Source organism: Nymphaea colorata, chromosome 9 (assembly GCF_008831285.2).
Source record: "Nymphaea colorata isolate Beijing-Zhang1983 chromosome 9, ASM883128v2, whole genome shotgun sequence".
Taxonomy (NCBI): domain Eukaryota; kingdom Viridiplantae; phylum Streptophyta; class Magnoliopsida; order Nymphaeales; family Nymphaeaceae; genus Nymphaea; species Nymphaea colorata.
Genome location: NC_045146.1, coordinates 13,414,515 through 13,439,113, shown reverse-complemented (window position 1 = coordinate 13,439,113; position 24,599 = coordinate 13,414,515). Strand labels below are relative to the sequence as shown.

The following is a 24,599-nucleotide window of genomic DNA, read 5'->3' as shown; positions in this document are numbered from 1 at the left end:
CTTCCTCCGCAATCTTAAATCCGATAGTTACGCTATACAAAATGACCAAACAAGGATTTCAAGAATGGATCTCAGGTCTAGTTTGATGAACCTTGAATTTAACTATGGATCTTTTGATAGTTAAATCTTTGGATTCATCAGTAAAAGCATGCTATATCCGATTCATGAATTTCAAATATGAAGGAAACAAACACCCCTTGTTGGTCTGCCCTAACTTCAGGAGGTACTCCTTGCTTCTAAAAGGCACTCTCAGTTTTAGCTTTTACTAGAGGTGGTGGTCTATGTGACAATTAAACTCCGGCCACCCATATGGTAGCTAGAACCCCTTCCACTGCGCCAACCCCCTCAAGTTTTCATCTGCTCATATTGTCAAGGGATTGATACGGTAGTATCGCCCATTGGGAGCGTCAATTACAATCTCTCTCTCTCTCTCTCTCTCTCTCTCTCTCTCTCTCTCTCTCTCTCTCCCCTGTTGATTTCAGCTCCTATTCCTTTTTCACATTTCAAAGTCTTTCTGCACAAGTTTCTAACTTTTATAGCGCAAATGGTGATGCTTATTAGCATAAAACCATGACAATTTGTACGACGATCTCCATGCCTTGTATCATAAAAAACAGATTTTGAGTTGAATCTGTGGGGGTGCTGATTAAAAAAAAAATTAAATTCTGCAGAAAAGGTTTTAAACTCAACAGAAAGTATTATCATTTATTTAAGAAATCAAAAGACATAAAAGATCATGAAAATGATACGACACATGTATCAACTATGAATTAAATCAGCTTTGCTACCAGCTTTTATAACGCTCATCCTCCTTTTCCTATTTCAATTAAGGCCGGGCATCCGGTTGGGCCAGCACAAGGCTCGGCAAAGTTGTGCTCGGGTTGGCCCAAAGTCTTTGGCGGCAGCTTAAGCCGGCAGGGTACACGGTTCAATGTCTATCATTATTTATCATTATTTGAAACTCTTAACATTTCATTTTTTAATGTCTCACAAGGACACATTCATGTATTAAGTGTTTTTTAAGAAAGCCATTCATGTATTAAGTGTTTTTTAAGAAAGCCATAAGTGGCACAAGAAAAGTTTTTAAGAGAGAGAGAAAGAGAAATTCAAAATCAAATAAAAAAATAGAGAAATGATTTTTAAATACATATATCGGGCTCGGTTGGGCCGTCAATGCCCAATTCCCAATTCGGGCCAGTCCAAGCCAGCAAGTTTTTGGACCAGCCAAAATTAGCCAGCCCAAGTCAGACCCATCGTGGACCAGGTACCCAACTACCCATTGGGTACCGAGTTCATTGCCCACCATTAATGCGAATCCTTTTCGCTATAAATACCAATCTTATCTTTTGTACATATCGTATAAGTTTTTAAAACCTATACAATACACTTGTGTATCGTAAGCATATATACAATCATATCATATGATACGAGGGCAGTATCATGAGCGATAAACCGTGTATCATACCATATGAGGACAAAATGAAAAAAGGGGTTTGAAACCCCTCTTTTCCGTGCTTTTTCTTTTTTTAAACAGTTCTTCTCTCTTTCTAAACATCTTAAGAGTTGTAAAGGGAGACGTTTATAGTTTTTTACAAAAATTGGCTATATATTGGTGAGGACATTCTATTTAAAGGTATTGAAACAATTGACTAAGAAAATAAAGATGAAAATGATGATGATAATCATGATATTTAGTACTTGGTAGCAAACAATTATCTATTACGAACTTGTATATATTCTAAAATGCTTTAAACTTGTGATGGATGTTTATTATGTTGTTCTGAATCTATGATTTCTCATTTTTAAATCTGTTATGATATATTATAGCTTATGAATGGTGACTCAAGAATGTTCATTACATATTACATGTGATGAGTTTTTTATATGGCATACATTTTTCCTGATTTTTCTCATTTTTTCTAATTTTTTATTTTTTTGAATTAAAAATTATTTTTACGATGCACTGCGCTACATTTACAATACGGCGTATACGTCAAACCGACTGATAGTCTAACATGCACTTTCACAAGCCTTTTACAACATTGAAATATAAATTTATAAGCTGCAACCCACCTTCATTAATTTTAGCGAGCAAGTTTGGTTACGAGAAACTAGTGAATATTTTACTGACATTGCCTCCTTGTTTCATGTCAAAACAATTAAATTGCAATGAACTCCCATAATTACTTCATACATGTTGACAAAAAAATATTAAATACGTAAAAGCAAAAATGTAATTTCAGCATTGAGATGCATGTACCTTGGTACATGACAAGCCCTAAGGCGCTTTCCTGGTGAACCGAGAAAGAATAGGGTGTCCTGAGGAGTTCTTTTCTCTATTGACACCAAAATCAGACACCCCTTGAATCATTGCAAAATGTTTTTCTCCTAATAGGCAAAAATAATCAATGATTATCCGATTAGAAACTTTGGTTTATCCGATTAGAAACTTTGGTGCAAAGTAGTGTTTCCCTAATTTCCTTCATCTTTTTTTTGCTTCTGCCGAAAGGGTTTTGCCATGGTTGGGCTAGCAGCTGGAAGGAGCCGGCCGACCACAGCTGGTTGGAGGCCGGCCACTTGTTTCTACTTCTTGGGCAACAACCTCCTGTGTAAACCAAAATAGACATAAGCCCTGAAGGCGAGGGACTAGCCTCAGTATATGATTGATAAATTTTGTCACATACCACATAACACGTACATACCTCACGTAAATCCAGAATGCTCAAAGAATTGATATACTGAACTCTTGTCAGAACAGGAACCACAAAACTGAAAAGGAACTCAGGGCCCATTAATATGAACATTGAATTCCTTTGCTGAAGAATTGTTTAAAAGATACAAAAGATCCCGACTCTCATATAGCAGTAAAATGTAAAGGAAAAGCAGCAACAATACAATAACCAGCTACCCTTGTTGATTTTCAACCCTACTTCTCAAATCCCTAAGGGGACCAGATTCCTGCCCGCCCTGTGCACCACAGGAGCAAGTACTCCTGTTTAGGTTTGTGCCGCACTTGAGGCACAACCCTTTACAAGAAGGATCACATAAAGCAGTAATTTTAATCTCTACATGAATTGTATCTCTAATTTGTTTGGATATATCAATTTCGCTATCTTCCACAGGAAAGTGAAGCACGTCATCCAAGTCAAAAGCATCTTCCTCATCGTCTTCACCATTGCCATCAAACGTCTTGGAATTACCCTGTCCAATAATCAACCAGTTGTTTGGCTCGTGCTCTTGTATGGGCTCTTCTGTCAGAGAAAGTGAGAAGTTTGAAAATATGCACTCAGCGGCAGGTTCAGCACATCTTTGATAAAAAAAAAACAAAAAGAAAATATTAGCCAATTTCATGTAAGGTCAAGTAAAACTGTAAAAAATTTGAAATAATATCTGCTAAATGCAAGCACGACTGTCTGTCTGCAAATTGCTCTATGCAGAGGATGATTTTGTAGGAAGCGAAATGAATCTCACAAAATGTTCAGTAACCTTGGTATGCTCAACATGAGGAGCACGTTATACAGAAGCACAGAAGATCCCAACACTGCTTGCTAGATCCAGTGTTATGCCAAAAGAAACTCTAAAATGCTCTATAAATGACAGCTAGGCTCAAGGTGAGGGAAGTCCATTAAATGATTAAATGAGATTAGGCATGAAACCTTGCAGATGAACAGCGACAACTATTATCCCCAACCTAACTTTTAATTCATCAAAACGAATATAGTCTTATTACATGGCCCCTGACCAGCAAGCTTGCCCTTTCCCTTCTGTTTTGTGGGATAGACTGGTAACCATCAACTTCAGGCTACAAATAACTTGGATTGAAGAAGACCAAATGTCAGCAATTTTGGAAAATGAAACAGATGAGCCAACTCTCTATCAACATACCTAGATCAGTTAACTAGCACTAGATAAACCAAAATTTGTATTAACTCCTCAATCTAAATCTGAACCGAGCCTCTGAGTCCATCTTAAATAACTAATGTTATGTACTCTTAAAATGGAACTATTTAGTTCTTCAATGCACATCAAGCTTGATGGCTATACTATTTTTATTTTTCCCATTCGTTAAACAAAAGAAACTCATAGCTTTTCCAAATTGATTTTGTGATGGATTACGAACTTTAGGTGCCATTTGAAAGTTCTCAAAGCAATTTCCCACTCATCTGTTCCCGATCATCTTGCCTGACAAGGAGATACAAAGTTTGTGGGTCAATACTATTTCCTTTAATAAAAAAAGACCAAAATTCATGAGGACATTTTTTATTGCCTCAGATCTCAGCTGCTTTGAAGACCCTAAGATTTTTCAGATCTATGGATTCAAGTCAAGGAACTTCTCCTTCTGGTGTTAGGATAGGCCCTTTGACAATTTAAAGCAGTAAGTGTGGATCATAAGCGTAAATCTCAGGTCCAACCTTAGACCCTTAGTTTGATAAGGGTAGGCCTTGGTAAGGAAACCTTAACATCAGCAAACTATTGACAATCAGATTCCACGCACCCTACGTGACCACCAAAGCTAGCGATGCCCTCTCTCTCTTGTGTATGTGTGCGTGTGTCAACCAAAATGGCTACTTGTGAGTGAGAATCTATCCCTAATACCAGCATGAATAGGCCAGCACAATATCGCCATCGTCAAACTTGACGACCTACCATTGCCTCAAGTTCTCTATTCCCGATGCTCGTTCACGCCCTACCCGCGCCATAAATTTTTCAGAGTTTAGCAATTCGTTAGGACTAGAGAAGACCATAAAAGCTCTCGACAAAGCTGAAAACTAAGAAAGCCCAAACAATCAGCATACAACTCAAGCTCATTCAGCTAATTTACAGCTACAGAAATCTCCAGCCAATTTAGAGCCGTTCTAAGCTAGAAGATGGAAAATGATGAAAGAAATTATGTGTCAAGCTAGCGAGAACCGCTAAAGAATACGCAACGCAGTCAACACAAGTGCCGGTGCAAATGCAATCAACATGATGAACAAATACCTTCTATGTGTACGCATTTAAACTTCAAAAGCATGAAGAAAATCCAAGTAAAATTTGAAAAGAAACAAACTTCCAAGCCTGTATACAGCAATTGACATCTGGCCACTACCTGTATGTGTCGACCAGCAACTTGAACCACACATCTGGTTCTGTGAGAATGCTGTACTGATGACAGTACTCATACGCACTCAGAACTAGATGACATGATGTTGTCGATAGGCGACTTAGTAATATGAAAAGGGTGGCAGCCTGATCTCTACTCGTAATGCAGCAGTTAGAGGATAGAAAAAGGAAAAACTAAACCATAGAAGCGAACCTGTTGCAGGGGAGAGCGATGACGGTGCGGACAATGCCGTCAAGCCGGAGCTTTCCCTTCTTCTTTTCACTCCGGGAGACGTCTACGGAAACCTGGACGGCAGTGCCGTCTGTGAACTCCTTGACGGCCCTCGTGACCCTGATGCCCATGGACGACGCCTTAGACCGGGAGGCGTCACTAGAGTACCTGCCAAGCCCCAGCCTCTCCAGCGTGGTGCAGTACTCCAGATGGGTGACGGAAGGGTCCCTCCGGTACACAACTGCCCCCTCCCACAGCGATCCCTCCACGTCAATCCCGCTGTCTGGTAGCTCTGCTTCCGTTTCGGAATCGAAGTCGAATTCCTCTACCAAGAAAGAGGAGGACGTAGAAGAAGACGATGAACATGAGGACGACGAGTGGGAGGAACAAAAAGGGTTCCGCGAGGGGGCTACAAGAGGCATGACCAAAGACGGTTGGGGCCTCGAACACGGGGGAAGGGAGCCCCTGCAAATGATGGAGGTACCGTGCAGGTGGGCTTTAGTCGATTTCAAAAGACTATGTGTGCAGTCGGAATTGAGGAAGAAAAGAGGAAGTATGGATGGGGAGAATAGAGCCATCTCCCCTCAGAGAGAGAGAGAGGGAGAGAGGGCGGGGTGGGTGGTGGTGTGGAAGAACACAGCGCCCCAGCGAGGCAGTGAGGCTAAGGAGGGAGCGGAGAAGATTGTTGTGAATGGATCGGCAAAGAAGGACCAGACCCGTGGTGGTTAAGCAAAACTTGCTAATCAATTCCAACCAGGTTTATCTTAATCTTGGTTTTTTGGCGAATTTGTTCGTTTAGACTTGCAGTTTGGGTTGCATTGGTGCCAATAAATTTAATTTCCGTCAGAAAGAACTAAGAAAGCCTAGCTTGCTATTTCTCTCATCTTCGTCACCGGACAGAGGGATCCCCAGTTCTGGTCGATCGGTGGCTGGAAAAATGGAAAGTGAGGTCATTGAAGCTTCAGACTTCAATGGTTTGGTCCTATAACCCACCAACACCATCTCCTGTCCTATAACCAAGCGGGTTACTTGAATTTCAAATGTTTATTTTTCTTTTTCGGATGGTGATGGAGTTTGGCTGGCCACTGCCAGTTTGTTCTAAAGGAAAACAGTCAAAGACCTTAGCTTATGGCAAGCAAGCCCTTAGCTTATGACAAGGATGTTTGGCTGCAGGCTTGATCTGGGATTAAGAAGGGCTCCAGTTGATAGGTTTATCCTTAGTTGATTTCTGGAGTTACTAGAGGAAATGGACAGAGAGGCTGAACCACAGAAATCTTACGCCCTTTCCTACATCGGATGGCTATTCTGCCGAACTTTTTGAAGGTGTCACTTTGATCCTTCTAGAGCTGCACATATTTCCTCTACCTCACATGCAAATTAATCATGGTTTGAGCATTACTTTAGTCTCCTTCTCAAGGGACCTTTGAAACAAGAACTGTCCGCACAAGAAGAGCACCTTTCTGATTTCTTCTTGAATATCCCATGTTCCCCATGCCCCATTACAGCAACTGCTAAGCTAATTTTCAGACAGCCTAGAAAGGCATCTTATGAAATGATTTCAGTAGGCAGAGTTGGAGCACCCTTGATTCGCAAAACAGCCATCGATATAAGAATGAAAGTTGGCTTCAGTTGATCAACTCGACTTCCGATCTTGAACAGGGAACACACTTCGACTGTTTATTTTTTTACTGCAACACAATCTTGGGCGACCACACAAAGAAAGCAACATGGTCCCCTGAAATTCAAGCATTCGTCATTTGTAAAACAACACACCTTTGCCGAAGCAGGGAGAGAGGGACTTTTCTTTACCAGAACTCAAAACTCAAAGTTTACATCCTTGACTTTCTCACAAGGCTGAATGACCAAGTAAATTTTTCCTGGTGGATAAAAGAGGATAACACAACTTCTTATAGCGAGGTTCCATTTCCTGCATCAACAAGTGCAGCAGGTCCAGAAAGCTCGATGCCCTACTTAGCCATAAATGGAAACGAGACTAATTTGCATCTTCATAACTAAATAAGTTAATTCACCTATTTTTAACCAACTGAGAAAGGTAGCCGTTCTCAAATTTTCAGAACAAAACAATGTGGAGGGCTTCAGAAATCACGCAAACTTGAGGTTGAGACCCAGAAATTCCCTGAAATCATCACCTTGAGATACAAAGGGTGTTCACTGGTACATTAATCCTTCTAAAATACGTTCACTTTTAGAAAACCTTAGAGGATATAGCATTTACACTACAGCTATTGCACCACTAGCAAGGTATCATTTTGGAAGCACAGGATGGAAACGTCCCACTTTCGGATCAGGATTTCAGCCATCATTCAAATTTCTTGATCAAAGCAAGATCATTCAACATCTTCTCAATTGCATCATCATCATGAGTTCGACCCTTTGTCTGCAATTAAACATGAGAAACCAAGAACAAGTGAGGTCAAGGGAAGCTACCTTCACAAACTCATCAGAAATATGGCATGATATCTTAATCACGAGCACTAGATAATATGAATGACAAAAACAAACAAAGGTTGAATGGTATGTTGCAATCGGTGTAGAGAAGTTTCATTATACAACAGCTTAGAAATTTAGATCGCTGATCCAGGATAGTTTGGCCACATTTACAGGAACCCGTTTCATCCAGACACTGGTACCAGTCAATCACATATATCCACACCTGACAGACATCTACTAATTTAATTTAGTATACTGGAAGAAAGCTTGCCCCAGATGTAGATCTAAGTTCACCTTTTCCATGTTTAAATATACTTCTCACATTCTCATGGTTTAGCATGGCAATCCCATAAAAAAACACGTGTCTTCATATTGACTTAGCTATATTTTCACAGTTCATTAAACAATCAAATATAGGGATATATGCTAATACTTCACTCTACTTCTACTCTCATGATACAGGATACTGATTGATGACCTCACCTCCAAAACACACGCGCACACACATACCTGTTTTTGTTAGTGTATCGCATGGACATGATCCACATATTTGATTCCATCAGAATCAAATATTTAACCATCTCACTTCATCATGCCATAGGATTTTACAAGGTTTGAATCAGAATATTTTCATCAATTTTATAGCTGTTTATCTTCAGACATGCACAAAAAGAAAGGTCGATTTGCAGATTTTTTGACTATGTTGAATACGTATAAAGGTTGAGGCTCAGGAGTCAGGACTAATACCGGTAACTGTTGACACCATGTGAACGTCCATAAGAACTCATAGAGACAGACAAAAAGATTTTATGGTGATCAAACTTTCAGGCATTTTCACTCAGACCTCAGAAATGTGTTTGCTTTTATGTGTTTACTAACAAACATGCTTTATAACACTTTGAGCCTTTGAGGTAAAAATAATAAAATATGGAGTTGGCAGATTAGCCATGGTTATTTAGATTTCTTCAGTAATCTGTCTACGCATCCTTAGTTCAATACATGTCCCCCAAGGACGAAGATCTCATCATTCAGGTATGTAGCTTTCCATGCTTTCACATGTATTCTCACAAAACTCTCTCAAGTATCACAACAAGAAACCATGACCACAGAGAAGCTTCAAGGAAATAGAGACATCTGACCCTAAGCTGTCATTTCAGATAAAACTACAGGTATTGAGTTCCTCCATTTTCAGCAGGAGATTGGTTTTATCCATGCCCCATAGCAAAGGGGAATGAGACAAAACTTCTGAATGTATTAGTGTTGTTTTGCGGAGATACAAGGAATAAATAGTAAATGTATTGTTGTTTTTTTGGAGATATCTTAGGAATAAATCGTCAAATTGAAAGGTGTAAACTCTAGGTACCTCTAGACCTATAGAGGAGGAGTCCATCTTTAGATGTAAGATCAGGTTCCAGTTCAAGAAAATTCCAAAATCCATCATTTTACCGAGTCTTTAAAGTCCCATAAGCTAGCATGAATGCTGAAGCATACTTGGATTCTCAGCAAACAACCCACAAAAGCATTCAGATGCCAACAATATTCAGATAGTGTCATTTTTCTTATATCAAACTACTGCAATGCCACAGCACTACAGGCTACAGCTAGAAGAAAAATGCAAACAGAACAATATTAGAAAGAAAAAGGGAACATCTCACATATTTCTGGGTAACTAAAAAGCCTAAAATGAGGAGCTAAATCACCTCATTGATCCAGTAAACTGTCGGATGACATAAAACCATACTATAAAAGCAAAATAGAACATACATTTTAACTTAAACAAGGAAGGATTCCAACCTTGATTGAAGGGACCATTGCTATAGCTTCCTCTACCGTTTCAGGGCAAAGGTTGCCAAGAACACAAAGCTGAAAACCAGAACAAACTATTAGGTATACATAAATCTTGCAAAGGTGATTTCAAAGTTGAGACACTAGGAAACATACCTCGAACTCAGCTAATTGGTACCTACTGAGGATTCTGATTCTCCAGTTAAGAAGTCAAAAGTAGAATGCTGGTCCAGTGACAAACTTAATGAAAAGATAAATATCTCAATGGTGATTGTTAATTCAATTCATTCGCAGCAAAATTTATTACATAGGGCAATGACTGAGATCACACTAAGTTCATCTGGCATAGCACAAACAGGTTGTAGTTTAGGATGAATCAGTTGCCAAGACAAAAAACCAGATAATAAAAATGAGATTTTGAAGAACGTAGCACCAGTGATAAGCCTTTTGTGGGTACCTTAACAACTAACATGAAAAGAAAAATAAAATTAGTGTTGTGGGCAGGGGCACACAAGCAGTCCAAGAATGGAAATCTATTTTTTCTCCATCACAGTCAAGGTCATGGATATCATGCATGATAAGTTGTCAAGTTCACTGGCAATCAATAACTTACATGCTTATATGCATCAGTAACCTGAGTTATAAATAATACTGGATCCAGCCAGACATCCAGTGTCATTACATGATGCCGAAACGCTGGTGATAACTGACAACAGAACATAGCTAAGGATGAAGATAGAATCGTCTGCAGAGGTTGCTCTGCTGTTGCTCGAGGATGAAAGGATCTCGATGAAACCAAATGCAAAGGAGTCACTCAGCCACTCTCACAATCAAACTGAGAAGATAGAAAAAAAGAATACACTCAGACCATTCTATTTGAATGCCCAATGCAACATACATTTGGAGAGGTGTTAACTTATACTTGCTTGGTAAGAGGTTAGCACTCCATGTTCAGATCGCTCTACATGAATGGCTGCTGACTTGTTTAAGACACGTGTGGAAAGGTGATACTTCCTTGGCAAGAAATTAGCAAACAAAAAAACAGCGAACATGTGTTTCTTCATGCCATCCATCTAACCGAAAGAGGTTGAGATTGAGATTCAAATCCTTATTGAATGAATCTTGAAGAGGATGGTAAAGAAAGCAGACATGCTACAGAGTGACCCGTCAATTGAGGGTTACTAGAGAATACAAGGAGATCTAGAAAGAACCAGTAAAAGGTAACCAATGAAAACCAAAATTTCAGAGAGAAAATAGAGATAACATGATATAGCAAACCAAACCAGTTCGTTCAAGAGGACAATAAATTTTGAACGCATGTTCACAATTAATTTCAGAAAAGTTTCACATCTTTAGAAACAAATGACTAGAACAGGAAAAAAAACATTTTTAATATCAGCAGAACCAAGCTTAAGGATACTCTCGAACTTGCCTAACAGCATCAGGATTTCTATAACGACTGAAACGTTTAACATATTGCAAGGACTTCTCAAATACCCTGGAAACAAAAATTACAAAGAGCTTTAGTAGAAAATGGAGGAAATCAAATAGATGATGAAAGTCTGTAACTATGTGGCACCTACAATATCAAAGAAGTGCAAAATGAGGCTGCTTCTAAATGGACTCACTGAGAAATTTGAGTTGTAGGGTCTTCGGCCGTTTGCTGCAGCTGCTCATATTTGTGATCCAAAATCAGTGCCACTTCACAGTTCATCAAACATTTGGCCTTCAAAAACTCTGCCAACGCAAAAGTATCAAGGGCAAGAACCAGAATGGATCAACAGAATACATGAGAACCAGCAGTAGGTTGAAACCTTTGCCAAATGCAAAACAGAATTAATGACACTACTGTAAGTAATATTGATAAACAAAGACAAGATAATCACCCCAATACTTTTGTTCTATTTCAGAGTCATAAAGCAAAAGGTCTTAAAAAGGCTAGATTATGAATTTTGACTAGCAAAATATACTTGCTTGGATAATCCAACTGCATATTACAGGGTTATAAGTTTTAGTCTGAACAAGTTGGAATTGAAGCCACATTAATTTATTATCTAATAATAACTGCCTTTTCCCTTCTTTTCCTGGCCCATCGATTGGTTGGTCCATATCAAACTCAAGTTAATTAACCTTATCAGTTCCATTCAAAATCAATCACATCAACATCCATCAGTCTGAGCAAACACAATCTTACCATGTCCATATCAAAATCAATCTTATCAGCATACATCTGGAAATTATCTTTTAGTTTTCTATGTCTTAACAAGATTAGAGAACATATATTTACAAAGACTTCGAACAAGTCAAACGTCCACTGTTTCTCTTTTTACTACAAATTGAGTAGATATCCTCAATTCAAGAGTTAGCCTAGAAGTGTTACTCAATCTTTCAAAAGATAGGAATGCAGATAAGTGTGGTTAACCAGTACTTAATTAAAATTTAAAATACATGCAATTTTCATGACAAGTTGCAGGCTTTCAGCAATGGTTTGGATAGACAACCCATTGGAACTGTTGGATCTACATTGAAAGCTCTGCTCATACTCACCATATTGTTATTAGCTACATCTTACCAACGTTTTCTCAGAAGCTTTTCCTACATATAGTTTCTTGCAAAATATCACAAGTTCTAAAAATTGAAAAAAAAAATGAAGAAGAATTGAAGAACAATAGAAAAGCAATGACTCCAGCATTTTGAAGAGCTTCATATGAGGAAATATAAAGAATCGAGCAGTTTTTCAAAATATAAAGAAAGGGAAAATGCACTCATGGTACATAAAGAAAATCATAAAAAACTGCAATATCAGCCGTTGACTTATTATGGTTAGATATCACAATACTTTGAAAAACTGACATATTCTACTGGCATTTCCATTGGGCACCGATAAGCCAGAATATCAAGATGTTTTCAAAATATTGAAGTTAGAGGTAAATGCAACAATATGTTGCGATATAGCAATAAGTCTTTCATCAATTCAACCCATATCTAGGAATTTCAAGTTTGATGTATTCTTCATCGAAAGATGGAGACTGAAAATTCATAAACAGCAGAAAACTAGATCAACAAAGTCCACAGCATAGGCTTAGGTAGAGACAGGTTTACTTTTCAGAAGAAGAACTTATAAAACTAAAAACATTAGACACACCCTGAGAAAGAGTAATAGAATTGCCCTCATATAAATAGCAGTAAGAGAAAGTAATGAAATTCCATATTCTTTTAGTGTTTTCCAACAGCACAGAAATGTGCAATTTAGTTTATGGTAGGAAAAAACAGCTATCCAACTCATGTCTTGGCCAAGCCATCTAGGCTAAATCTTTCTTTACTACAAAAGCAGATATGTTTGTGGACAAAAACAAAAAAACTTATCTTAATAGGCACCACCAAAAGAAACTCAGAAGATATCAGGAACCTAATCAAGCAGATGATCTCTCACCTTCACCAATCTTCAGCTCTGCAGCATTCTCCTCTTCCTCCCCCGACATCTTTAAATGTAAACTAGGAAACAAGAAAAGTAAAATGATAAAATCATAGGTTGACGGCTATAATATAACAGAAAATGGTTAAAATAACAGTTGAACACAATGAACAGGAAAATAGATATTGCAACAGCGTATAACAATGAAGGTTGTGTGGAAATTTGGAGAACAACATTATCGTACTAGCATTGTTAGGGATACACGAAAAACAAAAATAATCAAAGAACGAATGAGCGAGTAAACATGCACTATATCGAAAAGGAAAAACCAAGAAGCATAATTCGAAAAAATTAAGCGAAGGACATTAGACGTGGCATTGAGTGCTATAGTTTTATAAAGGAAATTTCTGAAAAAAAGACATGTATATTAGATATATATTTCATTGAAAGCAAGTTAGTACTTTTGGAGAATCAAATACAAAACCAGGCTGTGACAAGAAACGAAGTCGCCGTCAACAATGGATTCCAAAACGGCGCTTTTTCTTCTTTTCAAAGGTTTTCATCTAAATATAAATGTCGAATATTAGATGTTTCTAACGGAAGAAGCCTTTTTTTTGTTTTGCCGGGTTATGAAAGATAAAGGGTTTCATTTGTTCCTTCGCTGTCAAGTTTCACCGGAAAAAGAGATATTTCAAGGCCAAGATTTGATTACTATAAACGTTCTTCCAGTATCTTTAGAACATTTCAACAAAGGGTTGAAATACAATCTAAGTTCTCCAAAAAATAATTCATAACATCCAGATAAAAATCAGCCGCATTTTCCAATTGAGCGTATTCACCAAGGAAAGGTAATGACAATAAACCATAACACCAATCGCGCACAACTTTCAAACATCTATCGCAGATTGAGCGATGGCGGACAGGCCATGCCCCATCGCCGGAGAAAATCGGTTTGATTGGGTGAAGCGGAAGGCGGTGAGTTTAGACGGAAATCTCCGGAATCAGATTGTTTGGTGATTCCTGCAATCATGGGTAAGCTACCCTTCCCTACTGAATCGTCCAACTCGGCCCAAACTTCATTAGAAACACTTTAAAAATCCAACAACGAGACAGCAAGAGAGAGAGAGAGAGAGAGAGAGAGAGAGAGAGAGAGAGAGTACCTCTGCGAAACTTGGGGACCAGCAGGTGATGAGGGCGCGGGCTGCCGGGTGTAACTTGTAAGAGGCGACGGCGCCGCGACGCTCTCCTCTATTTTATTTCTTGAAACATTTACATAGACACGCTCAAACTTGTGCCGATATCAATAGAACAGGTTGGAACTTCAGTTATTTTGACTGAACCGTCTCTTTACTATTGATGCGTTGCCAAAAAGCAGGCGTCCCTGAGCGTACATTTGATGAAAAATATTCCTAAGGCGAACCTATTTTCTTTCTTCGTTTCAAAAACCAACATGCTTTTTTTATACTGACGCAAACTTTACCAGTGACCTAACAGACTACCGCACATGAGTTAGCATTTAAATGACACATTAAGAAAAAATGGTTTTGTGAAAACCAGTTTTTTAAAAAAGTATTTTTTCATCAGTTTTCAAAGATTAGTTCTTTTTGAATAACTTGAAGGTGCCAGGTTAGTCATTCTCTTTTTTGGAAAATGGTTTTTACCAAAAATGAGCAATGGTAAAAGTCATTTTTGGGTCAACCAAAAGCTTATCAAACTTTTTTTTTTTTTTTTGGAAAGCAAAATCATTGTCTACCTCCAAAAATAAGTTTCATGGTGTCATCCAAATGCCTCCACAAGTTCTAATGAAATAACTTGGCAAGGATCACCCTAAAATGAGAGACTTGATTGCTCGCTTAGTGTGTAAAACCTTCAAGGTCATTTAGTATTCTTAACATTTTAAAATTTGTTTACTTTTGAAAGGGTTAGCAGTTAAAAAATTGGATTAACAATAGACTGACTGTTTATAAACTGCTAGTTCGACCAGTTATTCCACACCCCTCGAAACAATGGTGGGTGCATGGGGGTCGACACCCTCACCACCTACCAACTTGTCCCCTCATGAGGACAACCCAAAATGACTTATATGTGGCAACATTTTTTGTTTTTAAATTGTTCATTGGTGATTTTTTTTTTTTTATGTTTGATAGGCTTGGGTTTCAAATTCAGGTGATGTTCTGTGTATTGATGTTGGATTTTAGATCTATGGTTGAATGCAGAAACTGCAAATCTATAGCTTAAATTAAGGGTTGAATGACAAATCCATAGATCTAACATGTATGATTCTCACATCACCTTGATTTTTACATGTGAGCAATGGGGGTAGACTTTTTTAAAAGCTTAAATTAGTAGTTGAACTTGGGTTGATTTAAGTCCACCTACATAGGACAGTCCTACGAGACCCAGGTCAGAGTCCCATCGTCAATTGAAAATTTGTTAACTATATCTTCAATGCACAATGAAAAAAAAAAAATTGGTTCTCAACATAATTTAGTAGACAAAGGGGGCCTAGTCATTGGGCTGCTGGTTGAGCCTGATCAAACTCTGCATAAGACCAAATTCCACTTTGAAAATTTTAGGTTGGCCTTGGCTGACCTTGAACTTAAATCAACTAAAGTCAAGCCAGCTATTAGTCGATTAAAGCTTAGAGGCCAAAACTCCCATTTTCTCCCTGCTTTTAGGGTCGAAAACTTTGTTGGGACTTTGCTCAACTCATGGTTACTCCTTTAGGTTCAAGAATAGTGTATGCTACATTTTGTAGTTGAGTGGAACAACCCAACCCACCAACTCGACCAGCTATGCTACACCCTTTGGGGTTAGGTCATCATTGTTCATTTGAAAACTTCTTCCTTAAAACTTTTTCCTGAAAAAACCAAAGAGATAATAGTGCTCAAGAGTACTTTTTGTGCCAACACTACAAAAACAGCTTTTACATACAGAACTCATAGCTGAGATTAAACAAGTCGAGCCTACTTAGCTTGATCTCAACTCATTTGACTGGGCTGGTTTACTTCGAGGCTTGAACTCAATTGGTTTAAAAAAAACCGAGTTCAAGCCCAAGCTGAAGTGGTCGAGCATACACCGCTAATTGCATGGGCCAGCGAAGAAAGGAACTCAACATACATACTGACATATATATGTCAACCAAATGCCTTCTTGTTGGTTGTGACATAGAAATGAACCTACGTGCCATAGTAATTATTCACATATGATTTGCTTCCTACTTCACGGTGCTTTCTAAAATCCAGTGTTATATTTTAGTTGCATTTCGCTGAACTCCGTGTTTGTACACCAACAAGTCGCAATTTAAAGAAGCTTCATGAAATATATTCAAACCCATTTATTTTCTACATTCACAAAGCCGAATGCCATACACAACAAGCACAAAAGGGAAAAGCATTTCCAATTTTATTTTCCGGGATGAAGCCAATTAGCAGCCGCCAGGTGTACAGCTCCACCCTTTCAAGCACTCCATTATGGGCCCCACGAACCTCCCGTCGCATATGGCCACGTGTATGGCCTCGATCTGCTCTCCTGGCGTCACGTTCTTCGGGTTGGTGAGAAGCTCGGTCCCTATCTCGGATCGGACGAATCGATAAATCGGGTACGAGCGGCAGCCTGATATACGGTTCGGCACGTTGGAGGCCCCCTTGTCGAAGTTGGCGCGCGCGAGCTTGACCTGGGCGTCGAGCTGGGTCTTGAGCTCCGACTCGAAGCGCTTGATCCGGCTGAACACGCCGGACTTGAGCGGCTGCTCCGCCTCCGACTCGCCGTTCTTCAGCGCGTGCTCCACGAGCACCTGCCGGAGCCTGGGCATCAGCGGGTACTCCGGCCGGCAGGGGTCGTCGATGTAGGCGAAGACGCTCTCGTTCTCCACCACACCGAGAAGGTCCTTCTCCGCGAACCGGCCGGGGAGCGGCTCGCCGTTGGGTCCGGTGCTGAGCGTCTTCTTGGCCACCTGAGCCACGACGTTCCTGACCGTCGATTTGCTGACCTCCTCCAGGTGGCGGAGGTCGATCGCCTGGCAGATGGCGGACACGTAGGTTGCCATCATGAGCTTGAGGATCTCGATCGACTCGGCGGACTTGCGGGCGGAGATCAAGCCGAGGGAGTTGACGTCCTGGTTGTGCTGCTCGGCGCTCTGGACGTGGGAAGTGACGGGGTTGGCTAGGAACTGGAGCTCCGAGGTGTAGGATGCCATGGCTATCTCCGCTCCCTTGTACCCGTAGTCGAGGCTCGGCACTGGGCCGCCCGTCAGGTTTGAAGGCAGGCCGCCATTGTAATAGTCGTTGACCAGCTCGGAGAACTGAGCGAACATTAGCTTGCCGATGGCAGCGAGAGCTAGACGAACGTTGTCCATGGCGACGCCCACCGGCGTGCCTTGGAAGTTACCGCCGTGAAGCGCCTTGTCCCGGGCCACATCGATGATGGGATTGTCGTTGACGGAGTTTATCTCCCGCTGGATCATCTGGGTGGCAACGCGGATCACCTCAATCTGCAAAAATAATTCATACCAACTCAGTTCATCGAGTCTTGTGGTCACTACATATCTCACTGTCAATTTAAATTCATACCCAAGTAACATAACAAGAATATTAACATCTGGTTAGTAACTGGATTTCGATTTTGCACTAATTTTTTTTTTTTTTACTGAACCGATGAATATCTTATTTGGAGAGACAATGAGGTATCCGTTGACACAGGCCTGAATAGATCAAGCCTCGATATTGTCACCTTTAAACATGGTCTTTTTCATATATTAAAAGCGCTGTTGCTGATTTGAGACCGAACCAGAACTTGGATCTATTAACTATAAGTGGTCAGTTAGGTGGAGGATTTATTATGACGTACATGAAAAAAGCAAAAAATGAAAAAAAGGTATGTTGGTAAATGACTCTTGACCACGAATAGAAGGAAAATAAAAAAATATAACAACAGGGTGAAGAGAATATATATATATATATATATATCTTGGCAGCTAAGCGATAGGCATTTGGTTACTAAAAATTACGTTTACCATGAGACTAGGATTTCCTTTGGATACCACTTTCCTAAAAATGTTGGGATATCTAATCAGGGAGCGTCCTAGAAAAAGCATGGTACACCGACACCGCCTAGTATATAGAAACCATGAAGACCCACAGGGAGAAAGAAGAAAACAACGGCATCATCCTCATGGCGTTCCAAGCACCAACTGCTAGCTAAATAGAAGGAATAGAGAGAAAAAATAAATTTATTGATTTGTTATTCTTAATTTTCTTTTTCTCACAATGGCCTTGGATGATTCTTTTCCGTCGACTTGAGAGCCTTCGGAACTTCCACTCCAGCCTGGTGAATGAGAAAAATAATTGATTCCCAGGACAAACACATACCCATACCCATAACGAAAGTAATGGAGAAAACCCGTCTTTCAAATCGTGTTTTCAAAAAGGACTGCAATCTCCACAAATCTTTCTTTGTGATCGAGGGTCATCGTTGTTAGCACTAATGGAGCACCTTCTGGTGGGGCTTCATCACTTGCATTGGGAATAGTTAGATGAGACCAACTGAAGGTGATGATACAAGATTTATTTTGCAAATAATTTGACAGATGAACAGGTCTGCCCAATTGATTGAGCATGTGAGGACGTAAGTTTTCGTTTCCAAATCCAACCTTGCAGAGAAAGATAGGGTAAAAGAAAGAGCAGGTTGGTCGCCCTCGTGGGCTGAGTCCATATGTAGTTGCGTGAGATTCAGTGCCATGTTTTCCCGGTTGTGATGAAGGTGCTTCAGATTTCAGGAGTAATATTAACCAGAAGCACAATTTTTCTGCCAGAGAAAGTTAAATATTTCTATCAACATCAGCGTTATTCCTTTCTAAGTTTAAGTTAGTAAGTTCTTGTAAATTTTCATGAACATAAAATGCTGGCTTCTGGTTTTAAATCACTGTCAAGGAGATGATTTTCTTCTTTTTCTTCATAGAGACCCTCACGCGAACACCTCTCTCTCTCTCTCTCTCTATCTATATATATATATATATATGACCATTCCCATGAAAGATAGAAGCGTGTTTTACTCGTGACCTGTCTGGTTTTTAAGCACCAAAAAGTGAAGCAGATGGCATTTTATGAGCTGGGCTTTTCTGATTTTCTCAGTTTGTGTACAGCAGTCCAAACTCTGCTGCCATTATTGACATTATACGTGAGTAAAACTATAGAAGGTACGATGCTGCTGTTTTCAAATATCAGCAGGTGCTTGGCCTGAATCGGCAGAAACAGGTAGCCTCTATTTGGTTCTTCATTGAAAGAAGCATGAATGTAAATGTATTTTTCGAATATTTAAGTAAAATAAGTATTTTAAATTCATCCAGCTGATATGCTTTGGATCTTCCTGTGATGAGTTTTTTCATAATATTCATTTTCTAATCCACTATTTTTCAAATTCGTTTCAAGTTTTTCAAATTCATATTCTCCTTTTTTTGGACATTCGAATGCACTAACAGTTCGGTCCATCACCATTCAGATAACCCTGTAGTTGTATCTCAACAGATGTGAAAGCCAGTTTACAAATTTTAAGTATTTTCCATCTGACTACCCTCACAGATGTGATCTTCCTACTCAAAAGCCTGGGAATCTTGTAGGAAACGACTCTTTTGGTGTACAAATTAAGAAGAATCCAAAAATAAGAAAAGGTTAGCACTGTTGATTCTTGATTCATCATAAAATTCTATCAAATATCGAAAAAACATGTTTCTTCGCATTGATTCTTACACTTTACTGCAAGAAAATCACGTGTGCAATTAGTTTCTGAAAAAGCACCTTTTTATAATTGAAATTTCAAAATCATTTCGGTTCATCTAAAACCGACCTCAGATCAAGATTAAGACTATCTTTCCAGTCAAAATTTGACAGTCGAATGATCTATATAGCATCAATTTCGGCAATCATGATTAAGAAAAGCGAACTTAGCAAACTCCGAAAGGGAATGGTAAACATAGGAAATGAGCGATCTTTGAAAAATCCGCATGTATGATCTATAGGAACCAATTTCGCCTACGCTATAAACTCACCCTTCCACAAGAAATCAGTTGGCAGACTGAGACATTTTAAAAGAGTTAACTGCAGCTGCAGAAAGGTCGGCAGAACTATGGATTTTTTGTTAGTTTCAAAATTTTTATCAACGTCGAAATATAATTTTTAAAATCTAAGTTAAACAAATTTTTTAAAAAATTGATTATAAAAATTTTATTTTCTGAAAATCTGAGGGTATCCTGCCTGCCGCCGTCACCTCCGTCTCTGCTGACACAGATTTGGTATTTAAATGAAGCTCAGCGTAATTTGCTGTCAGAGCAGAGCAGTCACATGCTTTTGCTCGCAACCCGAAGAGCCAATAAGTTGTTAATTCTCTTGAACGAACGCCGTCCGTGGCAGTGGCACGCTTCTTGTGTGTGTCTGTGTGCAGAGAAAGAAACGGAGAGAGAGAGACGGACTGACCTGAGGTCCGAGCCACTGAGGAGAGGTTCGAAGAGCGTATCTGTCCTGCTTCGGCTTCTGAAGTGGGTTGGTCTCGTGCAGCTTCGCCGCATGTTTCATGTAGGCGCTCCCCGCCAGAACGTACTCCATGAGCGCCGCCGCCTCTATCTGACCAGGGTGGTGCTTCAGGCGGTGCGTCAGCGGGTCGGTGAACTCCGGCTTCCCCTGCATCACCTCGCAGAACATGGCCGACAGCAGCTCCGCCAGCACCGCAACCACGTTCGCGTCGTAGCAGACCAGGCACGCCATCGCCGCCCCGACCGACGTCCCGTTGACGATGGCCAGTCCTTCCTTGGGCTGCAGCTCGAACGGCCTCTCCACCCCGACCCGCCTCAGCGCCTCGGTCCCGGATATCTCCTCCCCCGTCGCCGTCCGAACCCTCGAGTTGGGCCGCCCCGTCACCACGCCGGCCAGGTAGGACAGCGGCACGAGGTCGCCGGAAGCCGTGATCGTCCCCCGAAGCGGCAGTTTCGGAGTCAGCCGGGCATTCAGCAGTTGCCTGACGGTGTCCAGGATCTCCCAGCGGATGCCGGAGTAGCCCCGGAGGAGCGTGTTGGTCCGGACGAGCATCGCCGCCCGGGTCACGTCCACCGGCAGCTCGTTCCCGGACCCGGAGATCACCCCGGCGTTCAGGAAGCGGATCAGCTCCTTCTGGAGCTCTAACCCCTGATCCGTCCGCCGGTGCGACGTCGCCCCGAACCCGGTGGTCACTCCGTAGGTGTCCGTCCCGCGGCACATGTGAGTCGCGACCCAGGCGGCGCTCTCCTCCACCCTCGACCTGGCGGCGGCATCGTCCAGGCGGACGAACACGTCGGCCTGCCGGCGGGCGACGGCGACCACGTCCGCGACCTCCAGCAGCTCGCCCTTCATGGTGACAGAGGCGCAGCCCTCGAACCGCTCGACCATGCGCTTCACGTCCTCGAAGTGGGGTCCATGCAGGGCCCGGGCAGCCTCGGCCCAGTTCAAGGCGTCGAAGCTACTGTCGGTGGAATGAGCTCCGCCGTTGGCGCAGGGGTGACCCTTACTGACGTGCGAAATGGTGGTGGCGTTACCATTAACGGCGACCTCCATGCCGGCGACCATGGTGGCGGAGAGGGGTTCGCACGTGCAAGACGCCGGAATCCGACACGTGCGAGGGCGACGAGCGGCAGCAGGAGAAGGAAGGGACGGAGAGGGAGAAGTGTGGCTGCAGCTGTAGGGAGAGGTGGGGAGGGAGAAGAGATGATATAGAGGGCAGGCCAGCTGGAGGTGGCCGTGATCGCCATAACCACGATTGGTTGGACGAGATGCAGACGGGAAGCCGACGTGGAGCAATCGTGGCGGTTGGATCCACCTTCCTTTGGGCTCGTGGTCGTTGGGAGGGAAGAGGAGGGGAGGTGGGGGCGGCACGTGCAAGGTAGTTAGCGAGAGAGAGAGCGAGCATGCGCATGCGTGGTCTCCTACCCGCCCTTCCCTTCCCACCTACTTCCGCCCCTTCTGCTCGCGACACCCTGATGCGTCTAGAAATCAAGGCCTCCCTCTGTTTCTGGCTACACCTGCCACCGCGACCGCGAGAAGAACATATGGTTCCGTTTCGGCAATCAAACAACCTCCACAAAGGACTCTCGTTGTTAACGCAGAAGCTCGTTGACAGACCCCTCGTGTCGCGACGTCAGTGACCGGACGTCTGTATTTTTACCAAGTACAGGCCAGAGCAGGGCTTTAATTCTCTAATAAAAGAAAAGGCACCGATCGACCGTCCCTTTAGTACTCTCGCTTGTGTGTCTGAACGAGGGACCCCCGCAACTTATTACCTACAGCAAGTTGAAGACTTGGATTGATTTGGCCATAAATTGACTCCTACATCAGTTTAATAGTTTTGGCAACCCTATAAATTGACTCGTATATATGTACAGTAAATAAAAGGACATAAACATAAGTTATATATATATATATATAATTTTTAAGCTTATATATATATGTTGCCATCACAAGCAATGAGTAGGTAGTAAGAGGGGAATTAATGGATGTTAGGTTGACAAAAAATGCGCCTAATTTTATTGCAATGGCAAGTTTTGGAAATTGTAACTTGGACCGTTTTGGCTGTTCTTCTAGTTTCTCGCAATACCAACCTCTAAGGGGAAAAAAATTGGTCTTAAAAAGTATAATTTTGAAGATCCCCCATCAAGTTAAATAGCCAAATATTATATCTCTAATGTCGGTAAAGGATATATATGCGGATCTTCTTACACCATACCTACTATTTCTTAAGAAGTTTGGTTAGTTGTTTCTTTTTTCCATTTCAATGCATGTCGTGTAAACTTTCAAGGTAGTGTTTGCTGGGCAAGAAATTTCTTGTAGCATGCGAAACATTTTTCAATTTTTTTTAAATTTTTCTTGTTTGTCAAACATGGAATTTTTTTTTTACTGTTAATGGTGGACTTGAAAATATATTTCTGGCAAAATTTTTCCAGCTAGAGAGATGAAACAATTTTTCCAATTTTTTTCTTTTTACCGTTGGGAGGAAGAAGGGATCCGGAGGAAGGAGGGAGGAAGAAATATTCTTGGAAATATATTCCTCCTTCCTCCCTCCTTCTCTTCTTCCTTCGCCTCCCTTCTTCTCTCTCATTCCCTTCTTTCCTTCAACTTGGAAATATATTTCTTTTTCATCAAACTAAGAAATCAATTTCTGAAAATTTATTTCTCAGCCATCACACATATCAAATTTAAAAATAAGAAAATTTTTTTCGTTCCATTTTTTCTAGAAATATATTTCCAGAAATATATTTCCAATTCGGTTTCCAAAAACCCAGTCCACTAACAGCATCATGGGAAACGAAAGAACGTGAGAAGACCAAACACGAAAGATGAAAAGAATGCTTACCAACTATTCCTTCTACAGTTTCCCGGCATGAGATGAGCACGAAAAAGGTTCAAAAATCGGGTTTGTAAGGGCTAAAAATGAAGATCAAGAAGCCGATGAAGAAGACACCAAAAACCATTAATCTTTCAAAAGATTAGGATGAAGTACTTATCTAGATGTGTACAAAATTAAAGTCATGTGTTTTGAAGCTTTCATGTTACAAAATCATTCTAAAATAGAATTTGCAGGTTTAGTTTGAACCATATACCGCATCGCATTCATATGGATAGGATTTAGAAAAGAAAATTCATGCTACAAAAAAATACTCTACAATTTCATTAACAAACTTGATCAATGTGGGTGTCAGCGTTTATATATGTCCATTAGAAAGCTCACGCTCCCTTCTTCCTAAAATGAAGGTTGCAAACTTCCAAAATGGCGGACAACATCTTTCAATCTTATGATGCACCTTATTGCAACGGCTGATATTGGTGGTCACACATGAAATGCATGATCTCAGCACACTCAACTTAGTTTATTAACACCTAAAAGCTTTCTTGATTAGAAAGCCCTCGCTCCCTTCTTCCTAAAATAAAGGTAGCAAAATTCTAAAACGGCAGAAGACATCTTTTAATCTTATGGTGCACCTTATTGCAACTGCTGATTAGTGCTGATCACACATGAAATGCATGATCTCAACCACTCAATTTAGTCTATTAACACCTAAAAATTTTCTTGACAATGTTTAGAGACGTATACGGCGCCATCCCAGAAATTGCTGTGGACTGCTATCTGAATCTCATTGAACAAAATTATGCATTAAAATATACAAAATTAGAAGACCCAAAATGAATCCATTGTGTAAGTTTGTAGGGATCGACGAAACATGATCAGAGTCAGGGAAAAGGTCACAAGTGGTTCAACTATGGTTTAATTTCTCAGTTTTTAATGTCCCCAGTTTAATTTCGATCCCTTAGAAGTTAGGAGTTTACAATACGGATGATCTGCATTGGTTTAAAGTGACGAGAGCCCAGTGTTATCTTAGGAGTTTGTGTAGGAATCTTTCAAACATGAAGGAAGTGGAACTTGATTAATCAGATATAATCGCTAAATGTCACATTTATCATCATTAATCTTTTTCGAAGTTTTTGTGGAGCTTGAACGCGATGCTGTATCGTCGAGTCCAAGCTCTAGCCTGTTCTATGGAGCTCAAGTCAGTTTGTGTGTTGCCCTGTGTGCTATAAAATACTCAGACGTCATTGATATGCAAGTTGAAACATAATA

At 40.7% G+C, this 24,599-nt stretch overlaps 3 protein-coding genes across 3 annotated transcripts; all 3 read right to left on the bottom strand.

Annotated features, from left to right (window-relative positions):
* Window positions 1-2,791: 2,791 nt before the first annotated feature.
* On the bottom strand, window positions 2,792-6,011 carry LOC116259980 (large ribosomal RNA subunit accumulation protein YCED homolog 1, chloroplastic). Its single transcript, XM_031638021.2, has 2 exons — window positions 5,297-6,011; window positions 2,792-3,307 (listed from the first exon to the last, which is right to left on the bottom strand). The coding sequence occupies exons 1-2, from the start codon at window positions 5,890-5,892 to the stop codon at window positions 2,905-2,907; spliced, it is 999 nt and encodes a 332-aa protein (XP_031493881.1). The 5' UTR covers window positions 5,893-6,011; the 3' UTR covers window positions 2,792-2,904.
* Window positions 6,012-7,427: 1,416 nt separating this feature from the next.
* LOC116261453 (DNA-directed RNA polymerase II subunit 4) lies at window positions 7,428-14,199 on the bottom strand. Its single transcript, XM_031640218.2, has 7 exons — window positions 14,126-14,199; window positions 12,984-13,045; window positions 11,179-11,287; window positions 10,971-11,048; window positions 9,707-9,740; window positions 9,560-9,628; window positions 7,428-7,712 (listed from the first exon to the last, which is right to left on the bottom strand). The coding sequence occupies exons 2-7, from the start codon at window positions 13,030-13,032 to the stop codon at window positions 7,635-7,637; spliced, it is 417 nt and encodes a 138-aa protein (XP_031496078.1). The 5' UTR covers window positions 13,033-13,045; window positions 14,126-14,199; the 3' UTR covers window positions 7,428-7,634.
* Window positions 14,200-16,267: 2,068 nt separating this feature from the next.
* Window positions 16,268-21,686, bottom strand: LOC116260476 (phenylalanine ammonia-lyase-like). Its single transcript, XM_031638856.2, has 2 exons — window positions 20,435-21,686; window positions 16,268-17,457 (listed from the first exon to the last, which is right to left on the bottom strand). The coding sequence occupies exons 1-2, from the start codon at window positions 21,554-21,556 to the stop codon at window positions 16,393-16,395; spliced, it is 2,187 nt and encodes a 728-aa protein (XP_031494716.1). The 5' UTR covers window positions 21,557-21,686; the 3' UTR covers window positions 16,268-16,392.
* Between the last annotated feature and the right edge of the window lie 2,913 nt (window positions 21,687-24,599).

Excerpts from the sequence above, each read along its gene's own strand:
- LOC116259980 (XM_031638021.2), bottom strand. The coding sequence starts at position 5,892 with ATGGCTCTATTCTCCCCATCCATACTTCCTCTTTTCTTCCTCAATTCC. Across the intron at positions 3,308-5,296 it reads ATCGCTCTCCCCTGCAACAG|ATGTGCTGAACCTGCCGCTG; the intron begins GTTCGCTTCTAT and ends TTTTTATCAAAG.
- LOC116261453 (XM_031640218.2), bottom strand. The coding sequence starts at position 13,032 with ATGTCGGGGGAGGAAGAGGAGAATGCTGCAGAGCTGAAGATTGGTGAA. Across the intron at positions 11,049-11,178 it reads CCTACAACTCAAATTTCTCA|GGTATTTGAGAAGTCCTTGC; the intron begins GTGAGTCCATTT and ends TTTTGTTTCCAG. Across the intron at positions 9,629-9,706 it reads ACCAATTAGCTGAGTTCGAG|CTTTGTGTTCTTGGCAACCT; the intron begins GTATGTTTCCTA and ends TCTGGTTTTCAG.
- LOC116260476 (XM_031638856.2), bottom strand. The coding sequence starts at position 21,556 with ATGGTCGCCGGCATGGAGGTCGCCGTTAATGGTAACGCCACCACCATT. Across the intron at positions 17,458-20,434 it reads CTCAGTGGCTCGGACCTCAG|ATTGAGGTGATCCGCGTTGC; the intron begins GTCAGTCCGTCT and ends TTATTTTTGCAG.